Source organism: Hyperoodon ampullatus (assembly GCF_949752795.1).
Source record: "Hyperoodon ampullatus genome assembly, chromosome: 2".
Classification (NCBI taxonomy): Eukaryota; Metazoa; Chordata; class Mammalia; order Artiodactyla; family Ziphiidae; genus Hyperoodon; species Hyperoodon ampullatus.
In genome coordinates, this window is record NC_136915.1 from 96,795,353 (window position 1) to 96,820,906 (window position 25,554).

A 25,554-nucleotide genomic window follows, 5' to 3' on the forward strand; every position below is an offset into this window, starting at 1 on the left:
TTACAGAAATGCTGTCATAGAGGTACCAGCAAAAAGCCAGGATAACACAGAGGAAAAGCCCATTTATTTTCCCTGAGAAGGATTATGGAAGACTTCATCAGAGTCAGTGGTGTTTGAGCTGAGCCTTGAGAGAGGTCAGAGAAGAAAAAGGGTACTCTAAAATGAGGTGTGAAGTGACAAACCAGACATGTGAGAGGTGTGTGTCCCAGGAGTAGAGAGTTGTCTGCTGCAGTTGAATGAGAACAGCTGGTGGTGGCAGGGAAAGCTTATGTTTTGAGTTTCGATTGTATTCCACAAGCAGTAGGTTACCAATATAGGTATCAAGCCCTGGAGAAATAACTGGAGATACCAATGGACATATGTGAAGCTATAGCAAGGGCTGCAGTCTTTTATGAAGACTTCATAGAAAAGTGTTAACTTAAGTTTCTGATGCCTGTGCCTCTTTCTGGCATATACTGAGTTTTACAAACCCTGTCCTTAGCATCCTGATTCCCTATCAGGCAAGAAAATTTGTCACACTTCACTTTCTATAGTTAGAAAACAAAATTACAGGAACAATCAGTTTAAAATTTGTTTCAAATTAAGAAATTATACCATAATTTTGAATAAACATTTCCAAATATACATATCCCATCTTACATGCTGTAGGTGGGAGTGTAGTTGTTACAACCTTTAGGAGGGTAGTTTTCCAGAATATACTGAAGATGCTTGGAATCTTTGGCTAACTCTTCATTAGGAATGAAATTACTAGGAAACTGCCTAATGGGAATAATCTGACAACTGTACACAGCAAATTTATTTCACCTTTGTCTTTAATTAAAACTAGCCCAGGGGCTTCCCTGGTGGCGCAGTGGTTGAGAGTCCGCCTGCCGATGCAGGGGACACGGGTTCGTGCCCCGGTCCGGGAAGATCCCACATGCCACAGAGTGGCTGGGCCCGTGGGCCATGGCCACTGGGCCTGTGTGTCCGGAGCCTGTGCTCCACAACGGGAGAGGCCACAATAGTGAGAGGCCCGTGTACCACGCAAAAAAAAAAAAAAAAAAAAAAAAAAAAAAAAAAAACTAGCCCAGATGTCCTAACAATAAGGGACTGGTATAATAGATTATGGTATCTTCATGTAGTTTCTCTCCATTAAGAGTGAGAAATATCTCTGGAATAACATGTCCAAATTTTACTCTTACATAAAAAAGGAAGCTGTCCGAGCATTTTTTTTTTGGTAGAGTAACTTGTTAATGCTCTAAAAAATAATGGAGAAGTAACACCACATTGTTATTAGTGGCTTTGTGAGAGTGGGATTATGGGAGAACTTTCATGATTGGCTTTATATATTTCTATAATGTTTTAATTTTCTATAAGCATGTATTTTATAAACAAAGGAAAAAACCCACTAGAAAAAAAAAAGTGAGTGAGGAGAGGAGAATTTGGCCCTAATTTTAATGGCAAACACATAATACAGAGTACATATACTGTGTGCTAAGCAGTGTTCTAAGTGTTTTACACTTAATTCTTGCATCTGTGTGATGTCCTAAATTGAGGGATTTGGCAAATTAATGTAGTTATATATTTTAAAGTAAAATGTTAAGATATATATATATATATATTTTTTTTTTTTTTTTACTTTTCACTTTTGCCAGTCTCCTTCACTTAGATAAGAATTAGATAAGGCAGTTTCTACTATATTACCATAGAACAATGCCATATATATTAAGTGGAAAAAGTAAGGTATAGAACAGTATATGTAGTGTGCTATCATTTGAGTAAAGCAGAAATGTATATACACATCTTTTGGACAGTTCCTAAAAATTGATAACAGTGGTTGTCTCTGGGGCGGGGGTTTCAACTCTTGTTGAAATCTTTGTACAATATATTATTAATATGCTTAACTCAGAAATTAATTTAACCTTTCTTTGGTGATTCATGTTCTTGCAATGTGTCCAGGACATTTTTGGCAGTTTCTTCTTCAGCAAATAGATTAAATATTAGCTTGTCTTCTCACCATTTGTCTCCTTCAGATTTAAGTTAAATTCTAAATAAAAATTCTGGTTATTTTCAGGGGGGCAGGGGACATCCAAACAGTTGGATTTAAGATCATCAGAATTTTACTCTGTATTTGCTAGTCTGTAAATATCTACCTCAAAATTATTTTACATATATTTAATTTTAAATCTTTAGTCATATGATATCCTTATAGTGTTTTTTATCTTTGGCAGGAATTAAAAGGTGGAAAAACTTACGCAAAGGTAAGTTGGTGTTCTTTAACGCCTTTGGAATTTGCTATTTATAAGCTTAAAAACTAAATGGTTTGCTTTTCTAATTGCTGTTTAAGCTTGGCTATTTTTAAATAAAGCAACTCAGAGATTGAATAGTTGGATCCAACAATAAATTATAGGCATATTCTTTCTAAATGTTGATTATGGGATGTTATTCTTAAGTTTCAGTTTCCTTACTAGGAGACAGTCTCTGGTTTGCATTAAACAATAGCAACTGTTAATTCAGTTTCCCTTGGGAAGTATTCTCAGTCCCACCCAACCCCCAGTGGAATAGAACTTGCCCTCTGTGCTCTCTTAGCACTCTGTATACATGATCACTACTGTCCTTTATACTTTTACTAGCTGTATGGAATTACTAATGAATGTGCTCACTTTTTTTGCTGGATAGAAGGAATTAGTAATTAATAATACTACCAGAAACCCAACTCTTTTATTTCTAAACCTCTTTAATCTCTAAATCACTTTCTTTTTTTTTTTTGGCCACGCTGTGTCACTTGAAGGATCTCAGTTCCCTGACCAGGGATTGAACCCGGGCCACGGTAGTGAAAGCCCGGAATCCTAACCACTAGGCCACCAGGGAACTCCCCACATACTCCTCTTGTATTTCTCTGTGATGGTAGCTCCATCAGTCTAGTCATCTAAGCATCTAAGCCAAGAACCAGGGCACTAGTTTCAACTATGAAATCTACCTACCCCTCTAAAACTAGTTGGCTGCAATATCAGTTAGGATGCTCTTTGTGTACCAAAGAGTAACAGAAAACCCTCCTCACCTAGATTTTTTTTTAATCTCACAAAACAGGTAGATATGAGATAGAGCTATAGATGTGAGATAGAGCTGCTCCAGGATTGGTTAATCCACTGACTAAAGAACATCATCAAGAATCCATGTTACTTTTCTCTTTTTTTTCTTACATTCTCTATGTGATGGCTTTGTCCTTGGCTAACTCCCTTCATGGTCGGGAGGTGGCTAGCTGCTCAAGTTTTAGTCAACACATTCACATATGACAAAGCCCAGCTGCTTCCCCATTTATGACTTTTTCAAGTGAGAAAACTTTTCCTACATGGCCCCCAGAGGATTTCCCTGTACCTTTGATTGGACACAACTGGATCATATGCCCACTCCTAAACTAGTCATGGGCAGTAGGAATGGATTGCCATGGTTAGCTTAGACTAATCACAATTTAACAGTCAGCTAGAGGTTGGGTTACTTTCCTTGTGTACATGGATGAGCTAAGAGTGGACACTTGAATAAAATCAGGACTTGCTAGCAAGGAATATCAGGGCATTGAATGGTGGGTAGGCAAAAAACGGTCTGCTTTGACTGACAGATCTTGATTTCTCCCTTCTAAAAAGCTTTTGAAACCATCTCTTCTCTCCAGTCCCAAGACCACTGCCCTAGGTTATGCCTTCATTATTTCTTATTTAAAACCTGCATTGGCCTCCTATCTTTTCTCTGCCTCTGTCGCCTCCCACCAGTTCATCCTCTATATTATTGCCAGAGGGATTGTTCTGAAATTCAAAGATGATCATATCATTTCCCCACTTTTAGTCCTTCAGCAGCTCTCTATTGCCTGTAAAGGAAAATGAAATGAAAAGTCTTTAACCTAGCATATTGGACCCATCTTGGTTTGCAAATCATCTATCTGCACACTCACCCACTCACTCACTCATCCTTATGCTTCAGACGTACTGCCCAGAGAACATTCCTGGAGGGTGCCATGCTGTTTTAGCCTTATTGCCTTGTGACTTGATGTTTTCCCTGCCATGCATGTGCTTCTGTTGACTCATGTATCATTAAAAACTCAACTTAGTCATCCCTCCCCACTGAGAAATTTTCTTTTCCTCTCTTGTAATTGTGCCTTCCTTTATCACAGCACTTATACTTTTTTATAGGAATTTATTTCCTTTTCTATCTTCCCTTATTAAACTATGAGTTCCTTGAGAATAGGAATAATATACATTCTTAATACCTAACATTATCTGGAATGAAGGTGCTCAAAATTATTTGCCAATTGAAAGAAGCTCTACCACAGTTATACCTACAATTTATATATATATATATATATATATATACACACACACATATATATATATGCCATTTTATTGAGACAATTATCTCAGTGAAACCAAAGAGAAAATCATAAGGAAATATGGACTCTCTTGTACCTCATTACAATGTAAGCTCTTGCAAGACACTTCTTATCTGTCCTGTTCATCACTGTTTTCCAGTATTTAAAGCAGGGCCTGGCACATAAAAAGTGCTCAGTAAATGTTGACCTTAGCATGCTTTCTTAATGGGGACTGACCAGATTCTTTTTTTAAAATACTTGCTTTATGCTTAGTGACTGTAATACCAACATTCCAACAGTGGATGGTAAGCCAAAGGGCTGTTTTTAATTCAGAAAATACGTGTTAACGGCCTACCGTGTGCCAAGCATTGTTCCTGCCACTATTTTAAGTATTAGAGGTACAGCAGTAAACAAAACAGACAAAAATCCCTGACTTTGGGGAGCTTACATTCTAATGGGGAATTGAGGGAGGGGGACAGACAATAAAATAAATATGAAATGTGTATATACATGATGTGATGCTAACTACTAAAAAAATAAAGCAGATAAGGGGTAGACAGTGCCAGCTACAGGGGAGGGGAGGGGGGAGCCAGGCATGTTCTAGAATGGTCAGGGGAGGCCCCTTTAGAGAGATGACATTTGAACATAGACTCTAATGCAGTGAGGAAGAAAGCTGTGGGAAAATCTAAGAGAGAATGTATCAGGCAAAAGAACAGTAAGTGCTAAAGGCCTTGAGGTGATCTTGGCATTTTTCAAGGAAAAGGACCTTGTGGCTGGAAGAGTGGATGAGGAGGAGAGGGGGAAATGAAGTTGACGAGGTGGCCATGGACAGAGGAATCAGAAACAGTCAATATAGACAAGTCTTTCGAGGAGTCTTGCTCCAAAGGGGAGCAGAAGAATATTACAGTAGACTGGAGAGGGGTATGGCATGAGGTTTTGTTTTCTTTTGTTCATTAAGATGGGAGAAAATCCAGCATGTTTGTGTTCTGGATATGATCCATAGAGAGGGAAGAATCCCTGAAGCGATGAACTTGAATAGGCGAGAGGAGAGTGGTTGGCCTTGGATGGGAGCACAGCCAGCTCACTTACAGTAAGTGGGAAGGTAAACATGTGGGCACAGATTCAGGTAGGTGAGTGGATGTGGCTGGTGATAAGAGCTTGTGGAAGTTGAATGCTCTTTTGATTGCTTTTATTTCTGAGTGAAATAGGAAGCAAGACATCAGCAAAGAGTGTGGATGGAAAAGGTATTGGAGGTTCAAAGAGAAAGGATAATGTATGAAATAAGGCATGTGGATGACGTGTGATCACACAGCCACAGGAGTCTTCCCACGTTCATTTGGATGTGGCTTTGCCCTGGACATATCCAGGCTTTTTGCTGATCTCTTGGACCCCTAAAAGAGGCAGTAAGACCAGAGTAATCATGTGAAGATTAGGTAGATATTACCTGTGGCTTGACATGTTCCTGACTTACTGCTTTTGGAGATTGTGGTCCTTCAACTGGTCTCTTAAGTTCTTATTCTTCATTCTTCTTATACCAATTAAAAACCACTAAAATAATGCTCCATCCTACAATAAAAATCTTCATCTTAAATGCCATTCATATGTTCTTCACTGCATGTTTTAAAGCATTAAAGCAGGCAACTTAAAATCATGGCACTCAACTTAAAATCAAGCAGGGTTTGACGTGTATAATACTTTTTATTATATATTCAGGGAGATGTACTTGCAAGCTCAAAACATTTTTTGTTAATAAAAGACTGTATACACTTAGTCATATAGAATAGACTGTTCAAAAAATAGTGATATAAAGGAGTGATTTTTTTGTACCACTTGGAAATGAGAAATAGGGTTGAGCAACATCAGAGGAAAGACCATAGGGTAATGTTTGGTAGCTGCAGAAAATGGGGGCCAAACCCGAGTAGTAATAAGAGGGAGGAATGCATTTGAGCTGAGCTTCTGGGTAACAGCAGAGAAGGTTGGTGTGGGGAAGGAAGGAAGAAGGCTTCATAAAGAGAGATTCAGCTCAAGGGGGACCAGCAAGGCAAATGTTGTGGAAGGTGGTAAAGGAGGAGGATCTTGTACCAAAGGAAGTATGTGATACACTTAAATCGTTTCGCTCTTGGGTGGGCAGTGAGAACTTAATAACCTGCAGCTATCTGCAGTCACCAGTGGTTAACTGGGAATAGAGCCAGACCAGAACAGGGAGAGGAGAGTCTGACTGGTTTTCTCTATGTGTGTGCAAATGACCATGATTGGTCTGCTAGTATTTCCCATAGAGCAGTGTGAGCACCACTGCTAACTTGCAGTGATTTCAGTTGTTTAATATGCATTATTTTTACCTTAAGTTATATATTTTAATGTGTACAGAAAAATACATTTAGCAGTCAAATACGTGATTTCAGAGATCATATTGCTTAAGACAAGAGTAGAATAGGTGGTACATTTTTGCAAAAAGGTAGCCAATTTTTTAAGACACATTGGGGTGGCCAAAAAGTTCATTCGGTTTTAAGTAAAAAGACACATTTTTCATTTTCACCAAGAGCTTGATTGAACAACGTATTCACTGATTGAAGAAGCTTTTTGGCCAACCCAATATTAAGCAAAGAATAGAACAGGTGTTGTTAAGTTGGCAAAAACTGCAAATAACTGAAGTTTGAGACCACTTGGCTAGAGCATGGGTTGAATGTTTATTTTAAAGATAATATTAATATTCTATTAATATAATTATCTTTCTTTTCATAGCTGGGCTTTGCAGATCTAAACCTGGCAGAGTTTGCTGGATCAGGAAGTACCACTCGTCGCTGTTTACTGGAAGGCTATGATACCAAAAATACAAGACAGGATAATTCCATTCTTAAAGTAAGCACGTTTCTAGACTTACATGTCAACAAATGAGATTCTCTGCCTTTAAATAATCATAGGTATATACTGTCAAGGGCAGGATGGGAATCAGTATTGAGATCATAAGCTGGACATACCACTGAAATACTCACCATGTAGAAGAAAAAACTATCCAAATCACAGAAGCACTGAAAAGTAACAAATGTTCACCTTCATGATCACATGGTGCTGTAAACATTCAGGGAAGAGTACACACAACCACTACAGCATAAGGGCTCAATGAGTGGAAGGGAAGGAGCATCGTAAATGAATACCTTACAATATGCGTATAGCTCCCAAGAGGTGATTTCCAAAGCAGCTGTGGTGGGCACATATAAGTCACTGGGTTCTCTCGCAACAAGTGAAATTCACTTTGGGCATCTGCCCTACTGTTTCCAAGTACCTTCAGGAGCCATGTATTCTGGTGAACCCAGAGGGAATACACACTTCAGAGAGCTGGAGTATTAAATGAAACCAGTAGAGAAAATGTTTGTAAGGTACCTTGCATCTGGTAAAACTCACTGGATAAACCTTTTGCTGTGTTTTAGTTAGGTTTACCCCATTATGGTAAGTTATCTCATGATAAGAAAGGAAAATAATCCTGAATAAAAACTGAATGGTCAGAAGTTAGTGGACAAAAGAATTACCCTATATCTAACAGTTTTCAAACCCACTTAGCTTATGCCTGGCACTTAATAGATTCTTAATTCATGACTACTGTTAGGGTTTTTGTTACTGTTACCATTATCATTATTATTCCCAGAACACAATAAGATCCTATGGCTGATTCTTAAAAGGCAATCAGCACCTAGAGAATAGCAGCATTTCAGAAAGCATTAGCAAAGCTTTAAACTCTGGTCCAACAAAAATATACCATTTCTGAATAATAGTACTCTAGGTATTCATTCATTCATTCAATCAGAATTTTTTGAGTAGCCAGAGGTTTAGGGAGCTTAAGGAACATAACCCCAGCCACGTAGCAGGAGCATGGATTATGGTGTCAGGGCTCTGTGTTTGTTCTTAGATCTCTGGAGCCCTGTGTAAGCACTTCACCTCTGCCCCACTGTTTCCTCCTCTGTAAAAAGGGAATTTCAGTACTTGCCCCATGGACCTGTTCTTGAGGCCTAAATGAGTTAGTGTATGTGATTTTGCCAACACTAGTTGTATGGAATAGAAATCCCTCAGGTTAGCTCATGTAAAAGAGAACTTTAGTTCAAACACAAGGACGTTTCATAGAGCCCTAGGGTGGGAAGTTAACAACAAGACCTGAACTCCCAGGAACTAAAGGAGCTTTCTAGGCCTCTCAGGGACTGTTCTTGGCTCTCTGCATTATCATTCTGTCTGTAGACCAACTTCTTGTGCTTACTCACAGCTTCCCTGCCCTCCCTAGAACTTCAGCTGCTAAGTGGCATTGGCTTGCGATGACATCAGCAGAATCTGGGAGGCGGGGGAGGCTGTTTCCAGAGACCTTCTCTAAAAGGTCTTGGCCTGGTAGGTTTCCCAGAATGTGTTTGCAGTAGTATCCTCACAGAGCCTAGTATACTCTGGGGCAGGGTGGATGTTCTACAGATGCTAACTCCTTTCTAGAAGGTGGCAAGAGCATTAGTTAAAGTCACATAGTAAGTACCTTGAGAGAGAAGCTGATCCATTTGGTAGACAGAGAAGGACATTGAGTACTTCTAAATTTTTATAGCTTTATTGAGCTATGATTCATTTACCATACATTTCACTCAGTTAAAGTACACAGTTGAATGCTTTTTAGTATATTCATAGGTGTGTCCAACTATTGCCATAATCAATTTTAGAACATCTTCATCACCCCAAAAAAGAAACCTCGTATGTGCCCAATAGCAGTCACTTCCCACTTTCCCCCAACTCTCCTCCCTTCCCCCCAGCCTAAACAACCACTAATCTACTCTCTGTCTATGGATTTACCTATTCCGAACATTTCCTATAAATGGGATTATAGAATATGTAATGTTTTGTGTCTGGCTTCTCTAAACTTCTCATAATGTTTTCAAGGTTCATCCATGGTGTAGCATGTGTCAGTACTACACTCCTTTTTGTGGCTAAGTAATATTCCATTGTATGGCTATACCACATTTTATTTATTCATCAGTTAATGGTCATTTGGCTTGTTGTTTTCACTTTTTAGCTATTATGAACAATGCTGCTCTGGACATTCATATACAAGTTTCATTGTGGGCATATATTTTCTTTTCTCTTGGGCATATATCCAAGAGTAAGTACTCTTGGAGCAGAATTCTTGGGTCACATGGTAACTCTGCTTTTAACCTTTTGCAGAGCTACCTGACTGGTTTTCAGGTGGCTGAAACATTTTACATTCCCATTAGCAGAGTGTATGAGAGTTCACATTTCTCCAGATATTGAGTCCTTTTATTCTTTAGCTTCTTAGAATGAGGGACTGCATAGATAACCCTGTGCATTTCATATTTCAGATGCTGCTGATAGGTATGTGGAGACTTGAATTAAGCATTTAATCTTCAGGATAAACACATATAGAGATCCTCCAGAGGAAATGCCTCTTACTGTGGGTGAAAGGTCTTGAATAGCTCGGGGTGTCAGGAAGATCAGATATTTCAAAGCCTGATCTTTACAAAATATTATAATTGCTTCATGAATGAATAAAATCATGAATGATTAAAAAATAAATTCATTCATTCATTCTTGTCCAAAGCTAGAGCAAAGGCCAGAAGCATTCTACTCTTACAGGCCACCAGCAGGCACGCCTGAAAGCATCATTATGGCAAACATGTTGGAGGAAAACATTCCAGACACTTAAACACCAAAGGAGTCTGGGAGGAAAGACAGATAAAATAGACCAGAACAGCACACACCCAGAAGATTGTTACTGGTGAAGCCCTTGCTTTTTGTTTCCATCTTTTCCACTCTTATTTTTGCAGTGACAAAGTTGTTAATGTTAAAAATGATTTTTGGGGCTTCCCTGGTGGCGCAGTGGTTGAGAGTCCGCCTGCCGGTGCAGGGGACACGGGTTCGTGCCCCGGTCTGGGAGGATCCCACATGCCGCGGAGCGGCTGGGCCCGTGAGCCATGGCCGCTGGGCCTGCGCGTCCGGAGCCTGTGCCTCACAGCCGGAGAGGCCACAGCAGTGAGAGGCCTGCATACCGCAAAAAAAAAAAAAAAAAAAAATGATTTTTAACCTATGTCTGTATAAAGCAGCAATTCAATATTGGATATAACCCAATTCAGTAATCATTTTATTTATAAATAGGAAATACTGGACTAGGTGATTTGGAAGGTGCATAGATTAGCAGAATGTGGCTTCTCCTCTCAAGATTTTTATAATTACAATATTTCTTTTTCTTATGTTTAGGTTTTAATCAGTATGCAACTGATGTCTGGTGACCCATGTTTTAAAACGTAAGTTGATGCTCAGTAAATGAGTTATTTGTCTGAAAGTTTAATAGTGATTTATTTGTTTAAATTTTCACATTCATATTATGTAGTGTTTGTAGGCTAATACCAGTGAAGGAATAGTTCCTCTTTTAGGAGACTGACCTGACCCTCACAGAAGTTACTATTACTTATTACCAAACAAACTCTCCATGCTCTAAATTATTTAAGCCATGGGTCTTTTGTCATCTTCAGGTTTTGGGTGAAATTATACAGATTTAACTTTTTAATTTGATCTCTGTGGATTTGTCATTTCTTCAATAAATGCCTATTAAGTGCCATGTGCTAGGCCCTAATCTATAGACACTAGAGCAGGGGTCCCCAACCCCCGGGCCGTGGACCGGTACCGGTCAGCAGCCTGTTAGGAACTGGGCCGCACAGCAGGAGGTGAGTGACGGACAAGCCAGCGAAACTTCATCTGCCGCTCCCCATCACTCCCCATCGCTCACATTACCACCTGAACCCCCCACCCTCCCACCCCTGTCCATGGAAAAATTGTCTTCCAGAAAACAGGTCCCTGGTGCCAAAAAGGTAGGGGACCGCTGCACTAGAGAAACAGCAGTGAAAAAAATAGATCAAGTCCCTGACATCTTGGAGTTTGTACTCTAAGAGGAAAACAAACAACAAGCTAACAAGTAAATATACACTATAAAGATAGTTATGAATGCTTTGGAGAAAAACAAAGCAGGGTAGGAGAGGCATGGTGCGAGAAGTATTGCTGTTTTATATAGTCAAGGACGTCCTTCCTGGTAAAGGTGATATTTGAGCAGAGACCTGAGGGAGGTAGGAAGCAAGCCATGCAGATATTTGGGGAAAGAGCATTTGAGACAGCGGTAACAAGGACAAAGGCCTTGAGAGAGGTGGGTGTTTGGCATGTTCAGGTAACTGCCAGGAGACCAGTGTGTCTAGAGCAGAGTGGGTGAGGAGGAGGGTGATAAGAGATGAGACCAGATGATAAAGGATCTTGTAGGCCATTATAGTAATAGTCTCATAGGCCGCTTATAATCTGAGTGAGATAAAAAGCTACTGGAGTGTTGGGAATTCCCTGACAGTCCAGTGGTTAGGACTCCATGCTTCCACTGCCGGGGCCCGGCTTGGATCCCGGGTCAGGGAACTAAGATCCCGCGTGCCACACGGCGCAGCCAAAAAAAAAAACATGCTACTGGAGGGTTTAAAACAGAGGAGTAAATGTAAAATTATCAAACTTCTGGCTGCTAGGTAGAGAATAGACAATTTGTGGGAGCAATGAAGGGCCCAAGGGCAGAAATAGGTAGATGAGTTAGGAGGCTGTTTTGTAATCCAAGGTTCTGGGCCTGAGTAAAGAATGGTGTAAATTTATTGAAATGAGAGAGCCTACAAGAGGAAAAGGTTGGGAGCTTGGGTATCAGACATGTTAAGTTTGAGATGTCTGTTTAACATCCAGCCAGGCATTTTGAGTAGGCAGCTGGATATATCACTGTAGGGTTCAGTGGGGAGGCCCAGACTGGAGATATAGATTTGGAAATCATGACATCATCAGCACATTGGTACTGGTTAAAGCCATGAGCTTTGATTAAATGACCTACAGGGAATGAGTATAAATAAAGAAAAGGACCACAGACTGAGGTGTGGGACACTCCCGCATGTTAGAGGTCGGTGAGATAGGGAAGAACCAACAAAGGAGCAACCAGTGAGATAGGAGGAAGGAACCGAAGGAGACTACTGTCCTGAAACCAGGTAAAGAGTGTGTTTCAAAAAGGACGGAGTAATCAGCTGTGCCACACACTACAGAATCAGGTCACGGAAGACGTGGGCTGAGAATTGACCTATGGATTTTGTGGTATAGAGACCACTGGTGACTCTGACAAGCACTGGTGGAAAGCTTTTAGACTACGGCCACATTGGAGTGGGTTAAAGAAAGTTTTGGAGGAGAAAAATTGGAGACAGTGAGTATAAACAATTCTTATGAGGAATTTTGCTACAAAAAAGGAACAGAAAAACGGGGTCATAAATAAAAAGAGGATGTGGGGTTAAGGGCAGCTTTTTATCTTTTTTTTTTTTAAGATGGGAGATAGCACAGCATACTTGTATCCTGATATGAATGGTCCAGTAGACAAGGAGAAATGTGGTGCAGAAGACAAAAGGGCCAATTGCTAGAACAGTGTCCTTGGATGGTCAAGAGGGATGAAGGCAGAGAGTGTGGATACAGATGCATATATATGAGAAGTGGAAACATATAGAAGCTATTTTCAAATTGCTCCTTTTCTTAGTGATACAGGAAATGAGGTAATCATTGAAGAGTGAGGATGGGAAAGATGGAGGTGGGGGTTTGAGCAAAGAGGAAAAATGTGTAAAAGTCTTCTCAGAGAGCAAGAGAGTGAGCTGAATGGGAAAAGGCAGTAGGATGCCTGTCAGCAATCTTGAAGACACTTAATAGTTAAAAATGAAAGGGACTTCCCTGTTGGCACAGTGGTTAAGAATCCGCCTGCCAGTGCAGGGGACACAGGTTAGGTCCGGGAATATCCCCCATGCCGCGGAGCAACTAAGCCCATGCGCCACAACTACTGAGCCTGTGCTCTAGAGCCCGCGAGCCACAGCTACTGAGCCTGCGTGCCACAACTACTGAAGTCCACGCACTTAGAGCCCATGCTCCGCAACAAGAGAAGCCACAGCAATGAGAAGCCCGCGCACCGCAAAGAAGAGTAGCCCCCACTCACCACAAGTAGAGAAAGCCCACACGCAGCAACGAAGACCCAACGCAGCCAAAAATAAATAAATAAATAAGTTTATACCAAAAAATAGTTAATCAGATATCATTTAAATATCTGAGAAAAAATACATCTAGAAAAGAAAACAATTAATTCCCTATGCATGAACTTCCATGTAGCAACATCCATGTAGTTCTCTATTTACATACTATTTTATAAAGATGAAAATATATATATTTAACACAAATCAATTCTTGATTAAAATTATGCATTTTCGTAAAACTTAGCCTTCCTGTACTGTGTTCTCTCAAACCATAATTTCCTGGCTTCTTTCTTTATTTCCTGCTCTTTTGAGAGTAAACAATTTTTGGTTTCTTAGGTAACAATATGTTTTCCTAGTGGAATATGTTTAGGGTGAAATGTGAAAATGAGCATTAAAATTTAGTAGAAGAAAATGTGTTCATCATTCCTTCTTAGGAGCTTTTTATGAATGTTCCCTTTCTGGCACTTTCTCTGCCATTTTATCTCTCTATCTGTGAAACTCAAATACTGCAGAGCTCAAAAAGTAGATTATCTTATGTTCTGTATTATCTCCACAAATGTAATTCTGATAATCTAGAGATTATACTTATAGAGAAAGACGTTTTTTTGTAAACGTTGCCATTTTTATTACTTTTTTTTTCTTTTTTTTTTTTTTTTTTTTTTTGCGGTACGTGGGCCTCTCACTGTTGTGGCCTCTCCCGTTGCGGAGCACAGGCTCAGCGGCCATGGCTCACGGGCCCAGCCGCTCCGCGGCATATGGGATCCTCCCAGACCGGGGCACGAACCCGTATCCCCTGCATCAGCAGGCGGACTCTCAACCACTGCGCCACCAGGGAGGCCCATTTTTATTACTTTTAACAAACAGGATATCACATGTTAGCCTTCTCCTTTCCTAGACATGCACATATATCAGCACATCTTCATATAACATATTACCCATCCCTTCCTTTCCTTTTGGACTGTGCCGTTTTGGGGTTTTTTTTTAAACATCTTTATTGGAGTATAATTGCTTTACAGTGGTGTGTTAGTTTCTGCTTTATAACAAAGTGAATCAGCTATACATATACATATATACCCATATCTCCTCCCTCTTGCGTCTCCCGCTCACCCTCCCTATCCCACCCCTCTAGGCGGTCACAAAGCACCGAGCTGATCTCCCTGTGCTATGTGGGTGCTTCCGACTAACTATCTCTTTAACATTTGGTAGTGTATATATGTCCATGCCACTCTCTCACTTCGTCCCAGCTTACCCTTCCCCCTCCCCGTGCCCTCAAGTCCATTCTCTATGTCTGCGTCTTTATTCCTGTCCTGCCCCTAGGTTCTTCAGAACCATTTTCTTTTCTTTTTCTTTTTTAGATTCCATATATATGTGTTAGCATATGGTATTTGTTTTTCTCTTTCTGACTTACTTCACTCTGTATGACAGACTCTAGGTCCATCCACCTCACTACAACTAACTCAATTTTGTTTCTTTTTATGGCTGAGTAGTATTACATTCTATATATGTGCTACATCTTCTTTATCCATTCATCTGTAGATGGACACAGGTTGCTTCCAAATCCTGACTATTGTAAATAGAGCTGCAATAAACATTATGGTACATGACTCTTTTTGAATTATGGTTTTCTCAGGGTACATGCCCAGTAGTGGGATTACTGGGTCGTATGGCAGTTCTATTTTTAGTTTTTTTAAGGAACCTCCATGCTGTTCTCCATAGGGGCTGTATCAATTTACATTCCCACCAACAGTGCAGTAGGGTTCCCTCTTCTCCACACCCTCTCCAGCATTTAATGTTTGTAGATTTTTTGATGATGGCCATTCTGACTGGTGTGAGGTGATACCTCACTGTAGTTTTGATTTGCACTTCTCTTACGATTAGTGATGTTGAGCATCCTTTCATGTGTTTGTTGGTAATCTGTATATATTCTTTGGAGAAATGTCCATTTAGGTCTTCTGCCCATTTTTGGATTTGGTTGTTTGATTTTTTGATATTGAGCTGCATGAGCTGCTTGTATATTTCGGAGATAAATCCTTTGTCATTCACTTCATTTGCAAATGTTTTCTCCCTTCCTGAGGGTTGTCTTTTCATCTTCTTTATGGTTTCCTTTGCTGTGCAAAAGCATTTAAGTTTCATTAGGTCCCATTTGTTTATTTTTGTTTTTATTTCCATTTCTCTAGGAGGTGGGTCAAAAAGGATCTTGCCGTGATTTATGTCATAGAGTGTTCTGCCTATGTTGTTTTTTTTTGTTGTTTTTTTTTTTTTGCGGTACGCGGGCCTCTCACTGTTGTGGCCTCTCCCGTTGCAGAGCACAGGCTCCGGACGCACAGGCTCAGCGGCCATGGCTCACAGGCCTAGCCGCTCCGCGGCATGTGGGATCTTCCCGGACCGGGGCACGGACCCGTGTCCCCTGCATCGGCAGGCGGACTCTCAACCACTGCGCCACCAGGGAAGCCCTGCCTATGTTTTCCTCTAAGAGTTTTCTAGCGTCTGGCCTTACATTTAGGTCTTTCATCCATTTTGAGTTTATTTTTATGTATAGTGTTAGGGAGTGTTCTAATTTCATTCTTTTACATGTAGCTGTCCAGTTTTCCCAGCACCACTTATTGTAGAGGCTGTTTTTTCTCCATTGTATATTCTTGCCTCCTTTATCAAATATAAGGTGGCCATATGTGCATGGGTTTATTTCTAGGCTTTCTATCCTGTTCCACTGATCTATATTTCTGTTTTTGTGCGAGTACCTTACTGTCTTGGTGACTGTAGCTTTGTAGTATTGTCTGAAAGCTAGGAGCCTGATTCCTCCAAATCCGTTTTTCTTTCTCAACATTGCTTTGGCTATTCGGGGTCTTTTGTGTTTCCATACAAATTTTGAAATTTTTTGTTCTAGTTCTGTGAAAAATGCCTTTGGTAGTTTGATAGAGATTGCATTGAATCTGTAGATTGCTTTGGGTAGTATAGTCATTTTCACAATGTTGGTTCTTCCAATCCAAGAACATGGTATATCTCTCCATCTGTTTGAATCGTCTTTAATTTCTTTCATCAGTTTCTTATAGTTTTCTGCATAGAGGTCTTTTGTCTCCTTAGGTAGGTTTATTCCTAGGTATTTTTATTCCTTTTGTTGCAGTGGTAAATGGGAGTGTTTCCTTAATTTCTCTTTCGGATTTTTCATCCTTAGTGTATAGGAATGCAAGAGATTTCTGTGCATTAATTTTTTATCCTGCTACTTTACCAAATTCATTGATTAGCTCTAGTAGTTTTCTGGTAGCATCTTTAGGATTCTCTATGTATAGTATCATGTCACCTGCAAACAGTGACAATTTTCCTTCTTCTTTTCCGATTTGCATTCCTTTTATTTCTTTTTCTTCTCTGATTCCTGTGGCTGAAACTTCCAAAACTATGTTAAATAATAGTGGTGAGAGTGGGCAACCTTGTCTTGTTCCTGATCTTAGAGGAAATGGTTTCAGTTTTTCACCATTGAGAACGAGGTTGGCTGTGGGTTTGTAGTATATGGCCTTTATTACGTTGAGGTAGGTTCCCTCTGTGCCTACATTCTGGAGGGTTTTTATCATAAATGGGTGTTGAAATTTGCCGAAAGCTTTTTCTGCATCTATTGAGATGATCATATGGTTTTCTCCTTCAGTTTATTAATATGGTTTATCACATTGATTGATTTGCATATATTGAATGATCCTTGCATTCCTGGGATAAACACCACTTGTTCATGGTGTATGATCCTTTTAATGTGCTGTTGGATTCTGTTTGCTAGTATTTTGTTGAGGATTTTTGCATCTATATTCATCAGTGATATTGGCCTGGAGATTTCTTTTTTTGTGACATCTTTGTCTGGTTTTGGTATCAGAGTGATGGTGACCTCATAGAATGAGTTTGGGAGCGTTCCTCCCTCTGCTGTATTTTGCAAGAATTTGAGAAGGATAGGCATTAGCTCTTCCCTAAATGTTTGATAGAAATCACCTGTGAAGCCATCTGGTCCTGGGCTTTTGTTTCTTGGAAGATTTTTAATCACAGTTTCAATTTCAGTGCTTGTGATTGGTCTGTTTATATTTTCTATTTCTTCCTGCTTCAGTCTCAGAAGGTTGGACTTTTCTAAGAATTTGTCCATTTCTTCCAGGTTGTCCATTTTATTGGCATAGAGTTGCTTGTAGTAATCTCTCATGATCCTTTGTATTTCTGCAGTGTCAGTTGTCACTTCTCCTTTTTCAATTCTAGTTCTGTTGATTTGAGTCTTCTCCCTTTTCTTCTTGATGAGTCTGGCTAATGGTTTATCAATTTTGTTTACCTTCTCAGAGAACCAGCTTTTAGTTTTACTGATCTTTGCTATTGTTTCCTTCATTTCTTTTTCATTTATTTCTGATCTGCTCTTTATGATTTCTTTCCTTCTGCTAACTTTGGGGTTTTCTTGTTCTTCTTTCTCTGATTGCTTTAGATGTAAGGTTAGGTTGTTTATTTGAGGTGTTTCTTGTTTCCTGAGGTAGGATTGTATTATTATAAACTTGCCTCTTAGAACTTCTTTTGCTGCATCCCATAGGTTTTGGGTTGTCATGTTTTCATTGTCATTTGTTTCTAGGTATTTTTTGATTTCCTCTTTGATTTCTTCGGTGATCCCTTGGTTATTTAGTAGCATATTATGTAGCCTCCATGTGTTTGTATTTTTTAGAGATTTTTTTCCTGTAATTGATATCTAGTCTCATATCATTGTGGTTGGAAAAGATACTTGATACCATTTCAGTTTTCTTAAGTTTACCAAGGCTTGATATATGACCCAAGATATGATCTGTCCTGGAGGATGTTCCATCAGCACTTGAGAAGAAAGTGTATTCTGTTGTTTTTGGATGGAATGTCCTATAAATATCAATGAAGTCCATCTTGTTTAATGTGTCATTTAAAGCTTGTATTTCCTTATTTATTTTCCTTTTGGATGATCTCTCCATTGGTGAAAGTGGGGTGTTAAAGTCCCCTACTATTATTGTGTTACTGTCAATTTCCTCTTTTATGGCTGTTAGCACTTGCCTTATGTATTGAGGTGCTCCAGTGTTGGGTACATAAATATTAACAATTGTTATATCTTCTTCTTGGATTGATCCCTTGATCATTATGTAGTGTCCTCTTTGTCTCTTGTCTTTATTTTAAAGTCTATATTGTGTGATATGAGAATTGCTACTCCAGCTTTTTTTTGATTTCCATTTGCATGGAATATCTTTTTCCATCCCCTCACTTTCTGTCTGTATGTGTCCCTAGGTCTGAAGTGGGTCACTTTTAGACAGCATTTATATGGATCTTGTTTTTGTATCCATTCAGCCAGTCTATGTCTTTTGGTTGGAGCATTTAATCCATTTACATTTAAGGTAGTTATCAATATGTATGTTCCTATATCCATTTTCTTAATTGTTTTGGGTTTGTTATTGTAGGTCTTTTCCTCCTCTTGTGTTTCCTGCCTAGAGAAGTTCCTTTAGCATTTGTTGTAAAGCTGGTTTGGTGGTGCTGAATTCTCTTAGCTTTTGCTTGTCTGTGAAGGTTTTAATTTCTCTGTTGAATCTGAATAATATCCTTGCTGTGTAGAGTAATCTTAGTTGTAGGTTTTTCCCTTTCATCACTTTAAATATGTCCTGCCATTCCCTTCTGGCTTGCAGAGTTTCTGCTGAAAGATCAACTGTTAACCTTATGGGCATTCCCTTGTATGTTATTTGTTGCTTTTCCCTTGCTGCTTTTAATAGTTTTTCTTTGTATTTAATTTTTGATAGTTTGATTAATACTTGTCTTGGCGTGATTCTCCTTGGATTTATCCTGTATGGGATTCTCTGTGCTTCTTGGACTTGATTGACTATTTCCTTAACCATATCAGGGAAGTTTTCAACTATAATCTCTTCAAATATTTTCTCAGTCCCTTTCTTTTTCTCTTCTTCTTCTGGGACCCCTTTAATTCAAATGTTGGTGTGTTTAACGTTGTCCCAGAGGTCTCTGAGACTGTCCTCAATTCTTTTCATTCTCTTTTCTTTATTCTGCTCTGTGGTAATTATTTCCACTATTTTATCTTCCAGGTCACTTATCCGTTCATCTCCCTCAGTTATTCTGCTATTGATTCCTTCTAGAGAATTTTTAATTTCATTTATTGTGTTGTTCATCATTGTTTGTTTGCTGTTTATTTCTTCCAGGTCCTTGTTAAACGTTTCTTGTATTTTCTCCATTCTTTTTCCAAGATTCTGGATCATCTTTACTATCATTACTCTGAATTCTTTTACAGGTAGACTGCTTTTTTCCTCTTCATTTGTTAGGTCTGGTGGGTTTTTACCTTGCTCCTTCATCTGCTCTGTGTTTCTCCATCTCTCATTTTGCTTAACTTACTGTGTTTGGGGTCTCCTTTTCGCAGGCTGCATGTTCATAGTTCCCGTTGTTTTTGGTGTCTGCCCCCAGTGGCTAAGGTTGGTTCAGTGGGTTGTGTAGGCTTCCTGGGGGAGAGGACTAGTGCCTGTTTTCTGGTGGATAAGGCTGGATCTTGTCTTTCTGGTGGGCAGGACCACGTCCAGTGGTGTTTTGGGGTGTCTGTTACCTTATTATTCTTTTAGGCAGCCTCTCTGCTGATGGGTGGGGTTGTGTTCCTGTCTTGCTTGTTGTTTGGCATAGGGTGTCCAGCACTGTAGCTTGCTGGCCGTTGAGTGGAGCTGGGTCTTAGCGTGGATATGGAGATCTCTCGGAGAGCTTTCGCCATTTGATATTATGTGGAGCTGAGAGGTCTCTGTTGGGCCAATGTCCTGAACTTGGCTCTCCCACCTCAGAGGCACAGGCCAGACACCCAGCCAGAGCACCAAGTCGCTGTCAGCCACATGGCTCAGAAGACAAGGGAGAAAAAAAGAAAGAAGGAAAGAAAAAAATAAAATAAAGTTATTAAAATAAGAATTTATTTAAAAATAATTAAAAAGTAATAAAAAAATGAAAGAAAGAAGAGAGCAACCAAACCAAAAAACAAATCCATCAATGATAACAAGTGCTAAAAGCTATACTTAAAAAAATAACGGACAGACAGAAGCCTAGGACAAATGGTAAAAGCAAAGCTATACAGACAAAATCACACAAAGAAGCATACACATACACACTCCCAAAAAGAGAAAAAGGAAAAAAAATATATATATCATTGCTCCCAGAGTCCACCGCCTCTATTTTGGCATGATTCATTGTCTATTCAAGTATTCCACAGATGCAGGGTACATCAAGTTGATTGTGGAGATTTAATTCTCTGCTCCTGAGGCTGCTGGGAGAGATTTCCCTTTCTCTTCTTTGTTCGCACGGCTCCTGGGGTTCAGCTTTGGATTTGGCCCCGCCTCTGCGTGTAGGTCGCCTGAGAGCGTCTATTCTTTGCTCAGACAGGATGGGGTTAAAGGAGCAGCTGGGGCTTCCCTGGTGGCACAGTGGTTGAGAGTCCGCCTGCCGATGCAGGGGACATGGGTTTGTGCCCTGGTCCAGGAAGATCCCACATGCCGCGGAGTGGCTGGGCCTGTGGCCCATGGCCGCTGAGCCTGCGCATCCGGAGCCTGTGCTCCGCAACGGGAGAGGCCACAACAGTGAGAGGCCTGTGTACTGCAAAAAAAAAAAAAAAAAAAAAAAAAAAAAAAAGAGCAGCTGATTAGGGGGCTCCGGCTCCCTCAGGCCGGAGTGGAGGGAGGGGTACGGAATGCGAGGTGAGCCTGCGGCGGCAGAGACCAGTGTGATGTTGCACCAGCCTGAGGTGCACCATGTGTTCTCCCGGGGAAGTTGTCCCTGGATCACGGGACCCTGGCAGTGGCGGGCTGCACAGGTTCCCGGGAGGGGAGGTGTGGATAGTGACCTGTGCTCGCACACAGGCTTCTTGGTGGCTGCAGCAGCAACCTTAGCATCTCATGCCCGTCTCTGGTGGCCGCACTGATAGCCGTGGTGAGCGCCCATCTGTAGAGCTCATTTAGACAGTGCTCTGAATCCCCTCTCCTCGCGCATCCCGAAACAATGGTCTCTTGCCTCTTCTGCAGGTCCAGGCTTTTTCCCGGACTCCCTCCCGGCTAGCTGTGGCACACTAGCCCCCTTCAGGCTGTGTTCACGCCGCCAACCCCAGTCCTCTCCCTGGGATCCAACCTCCGAAGCCTGAGCCTCAGCTCCCAGCCTCCACCTGCCCCAGCGGGTGAGCAGAGAAGCCTCTGGGGCTGGTGAGTGCTGGTTGGCACCGATCCTCTGTGCGGGAATCTCTCTGCTTTGCCTTCTGCACCCCTGTTGCTGCGCTGTCCTCTGTGGCTCCGAAGCTTCCCCCGTCCGCCACCCGCAGTCTCCGCCCGCGAAGGGGCTTCCTAGTGTGTGGAAACCTTTCCTCCTTCACAGCTCTCTCCAGAGGTGCAGGTCCCGTCCCTATCCTTTTGTCTCTGTTTTTTCTTTGTCCTTTTTGCCCTACCCAGGTACGTGGGGAGTTTCTTTCCTTTTGGGAGGTCTGAGGTCTTCTGCCAGCGTTCAGTAGGTGTTCTGTAAGAGTTGCTCCACATGTAGATGTATTTCTAATGTATTTGTGGGAGGAAGGTGATCTCCACGTCTTACTCCTCCGCCATCTTGAAGGCCTGTCCTGTGCCGTTTTATAATCTATCCCATATGCAGCTCATCTCAGCGCTGCATGCTGATTATCTGCTCTCCATGTCACCTCTCCTCAGGGGGCTCAAAGGAATAAGCAAATCCCCTGCATCAGAGCTAAGAATCCCCAGCACAACCCATTCACACACAGCGGGGTGGCTAGAGAAAGACTTTTATAACTCATTAAAATAAACAAACTTTACCTAATCCCCAGATACATGAAAGTATTTCTCAGGAGAATCAAACTCCCAATATTTGTTTTCTCTTTTCTTTGAGTATATGCCTTTGTGCAACTGTCAGTAGAAAAGGGACAGCTCTAACACATCCATGTACTTACTGAGTATGGATTGAATAGAAAAATGTTTGAACTGCTGATGTGAAAAGTAAATTCTTTTTACCAGGTTGTATTTCAATGTGTTTCAAACATGTAAAATCACAGTACTTGGGAATTTCCTGGTGGTCCAGTGGTTAGAACTCCATGCTTTCACTGCCAAGGGCCCGGGTTTGATCACTGGTCAGAGAGCTAAGATCCTGCAAGCCGAGTGGCGTGGCCAAAAAAAAAAAATCACAGTACTTAAGAGCTTAAAAGAGTGTTGGTAGTTGTCTAGTCTGGTGACTTTTTTTCCCAGAATATTTAGCCACAGAATCCCTTTGCACAAATACATTATGAATCCTGTATATAATATTTGTCTATTGAGGGAGAAAAAAGGTGTAGTACCCTACTACCCCTGAAGTCCCTAAGGGAGCTTCATGAAGCCAGTTTTTAAGGTATGGGTATAATGCAAGTTCACTTTTTACTGATGAGGACCCTAAAGCACAGAGCAATTGAGGGACTTGACTGAGTATTTGTAAGACAAAGATGTAAATAACTGCTGGAGAGGGTCATTGTACTATTCTCTCTGCTTTTGTCTGTCTTTTAATTTTTCATGATGTAAGTTTTCAAAAACCTACTAGAGAAACAGACAAGAGTGTAGCAGATTCTTAGCACTCTGAGTTAAATTCTAGTTTTGATGTTTTACGAACAGAGGATCTGTGACTTAGATCAAACAGTTTTTCAGAAACACAAATTTTATACTAAAGCCAGTATTTATGAAGAAGACAGCTGATAAGTCAGCCTCTAACCACTTACCCTAAACTCTGCTTTATAGTTCTCTACAATTTGTCAAATATCCACCAGCTCTCAAAAAGAATGAAGCTGACTCTGAAGAGAAAGCCAACCACTAATGCTTATGAAAAGGATATTTTAAAGGAGAAATTATATGTACTGGCATTTAATGATTTGTGGTAAAGCAGATCTAGGGATGATATACTCTCTTGAATAGCTAGGGCTCTGGAGCGTTCATATTCTAGAAAGGAGGAAATTACCACTTGTCAAAATGATTTAATGACTATTACTGTGTCCCAATTTAATTCTTGAAACAACTCTGTGGTGTGAGGACATTGAGTCTCAGAGTCTACAGAACTAATTTGTTCAACTCCCCAGTATTCTCTCATTCATTACATGTGCATAGATCGCCTACCATGTGCTAACATTTACCAAACTCAATAAGACCAACCCCCTGCCCTGAAGGATTCACTATTTATATGGGAGACAGAGGCACAACATATGATGTTATTGAGGCATAGAGGAGAGTCCTTAACTACTCTTCCTTGAAAGCCAGGAAAGTCTTCTCTGAGGGGGTGACACTGAGCTAAGTTTTAAAAGATGAATAGGAAATCACTAAGCAGGGGAGGTGGGTAGAGACATTCCAGGAAGAGAAAACAGCTTGCACAAGTTTATAGCATTGTTACAGGGCATGGAGAGAATATTTATGAAATACCAAGTAGGTAGTAGTATCATTTTAGGAGGTCATTTTTCACATACTCTTAACATTACATGAAATTAAAATAATCCCATCCCTTTCATTCTGAAATTGAACTACATTAAACAATTTCGGATAAGAGATATAAAAACACTTTCAGAACAAAAGGGCTAATAGAATAAAAAAGTGGCACGTGATAGGCACTCAGTGATTATTTATTCAACAATTGAAATTTCCTAATAGCTGTTAGGAGATTTCAAATTCTAAATTTGCTAAAATTTTAGATTCTAAATTTGCCTTAATATCAGTCCCTGTGGTTAATGAATTTTCTGCATAATGCTTAGTTGCCCCAGCGTTAGATCAGTTTGTGCAGATGGCTGAAATTGTCAAAGGTTGGGGTTCTTCACATGTTTTGAGACTGCATAATGAGTAGTGCCAAACTGAAGGTATTGCTCAAAGTGATAATGGCTGTGAAGTCAGGCTGGACAGGGAAGAGCGGAGCCAGAAGGAGACTGATAGAGAGGGAGAAAGGGAAGAGGCCACACGGGGGGAATTCTGAAGGGCTGGAAAACAGGTCATAGAGGTAGATGGTTGGAGACACTGTAATCAGGCCAGCTGTGAAAGAAAAAACAAAAGGTAGTGGCATTAAAAAGATAAGAATTGGGCTTCCCTGGTGGCGCAGTGGTTGGGAGTCTGCCTGCCGATGTAGGGGACACGGGTTCGTGCCCCGGTCCGGGAAGATCCCACATGCCGCGGAGCGGCTGGGCCCGTGAGCCATGGCCGCTGAGCCTGCGCGCCTGGAGCCTGTGCTCCGCAATGGGAGAGGCCACAACAGTGAGAGGCCCGCGTACCGCAAAAAAAATTTTTAAAAAAAGGTAAGAATTTAGGGAGGTTTCCTGGCCATCCAGTGGTTAGAACTGGGCGCTTTCACTACTGTGGCCCCGGGTTCAACCCCTGGTCGCGGAACTAAGATCCCACAAGCCATGCGGCATGGCCAAAAAAGTAAAAATAAGAATTTAGACAGGCAGGAATGCGTCACCATCAGTGATTAGTGACTGTGACTACAGACTCCATTCTTTGTAAGTGTATTTCCTTTACGTGTTAGTATTTCTTAAAGAATATTGAATGCAGGAGGTTTTTTCACCAAGCTGTTTGACGTTGTTTAAAAATATGCATTTTGGTAATGGAAGAGGTAGCTCTAGGCCAGACTGCAAAGGGCCTTGTATTGCCATTCTGAAGAGTTTGAGCTTTATCCCATAGGAAGCTATTGAAGCATTGTTTGTTTGTTTGTTTGTTTGTTTTTTAACATCTTTATTGGAGCATAATTGCTTTACAATGTTGTGTTAGTTTCTGCTGTATAACAAAGTAAATCAGCTATATGTATACATATATCCCCATATCCCCTACCTCTTCTGTTTCCCTTCCACCCTCCCTATCCCACCCCTCTAGGTGGTCACAACGCACCAAGCTGATCTCCCTGTGCTATGCTGCTGCTTCCCACTAGCTATCTATTTTACATTTGGTAGTGTATATATGTCCATGCCACTCTCTCACTTCATCCCAGCTTACCCTTCCCCCTCCCTGTGTCCTCAGGTCCATTCTCTACGTCTGCGTCTTTATTCCTGTCCTGCCCCTAGGTTCATCAGAACGTTTTTTTTTAGATTCCATATATATGTGTTAGCATATGGTATTTGTTTTTCTCTTTCTGACTTACTTCACTCTGTATGACAGACTCTAGGTCCATCCACCTCACTACAAATAGTTCAATTTCGTT

The 25,554-nt window shown here is 40.7% G+C and overlaps 1 protein-coding gene across 2 annotated transcripts in view; it reads left to right on the forward strand.

Annotated features, from left to right (window-relative positions):
• The window catches only part of EEIG2 (EEIG family member 2), a gene marked incomplete at both ends in the record, with an annotated part of 106,433 nt that overhangs the window by 58,475 nt on the left and 22,404 nt on the right, over nt 1-25,554 (forward strand). For both annotated transcript variants that reach the window (XM_079697788.1, XM_079697789.1), the window contains 3 exons: nt 2,211-2,240; nt 7,082-7,198; nt 10,574-10,620. In XM_079697788.1, the coding sequence (XP_079553914.1) occupies nt 2,211-2,240; nt 7,082-7,198; nt 10,574-10,620 (194 nt within the window). The remainder of the gene's footprint in view (nt 1-2,210; nt 2,241-7,081; nt 7,199-10,573; nt 10,621-25,554) is intronic.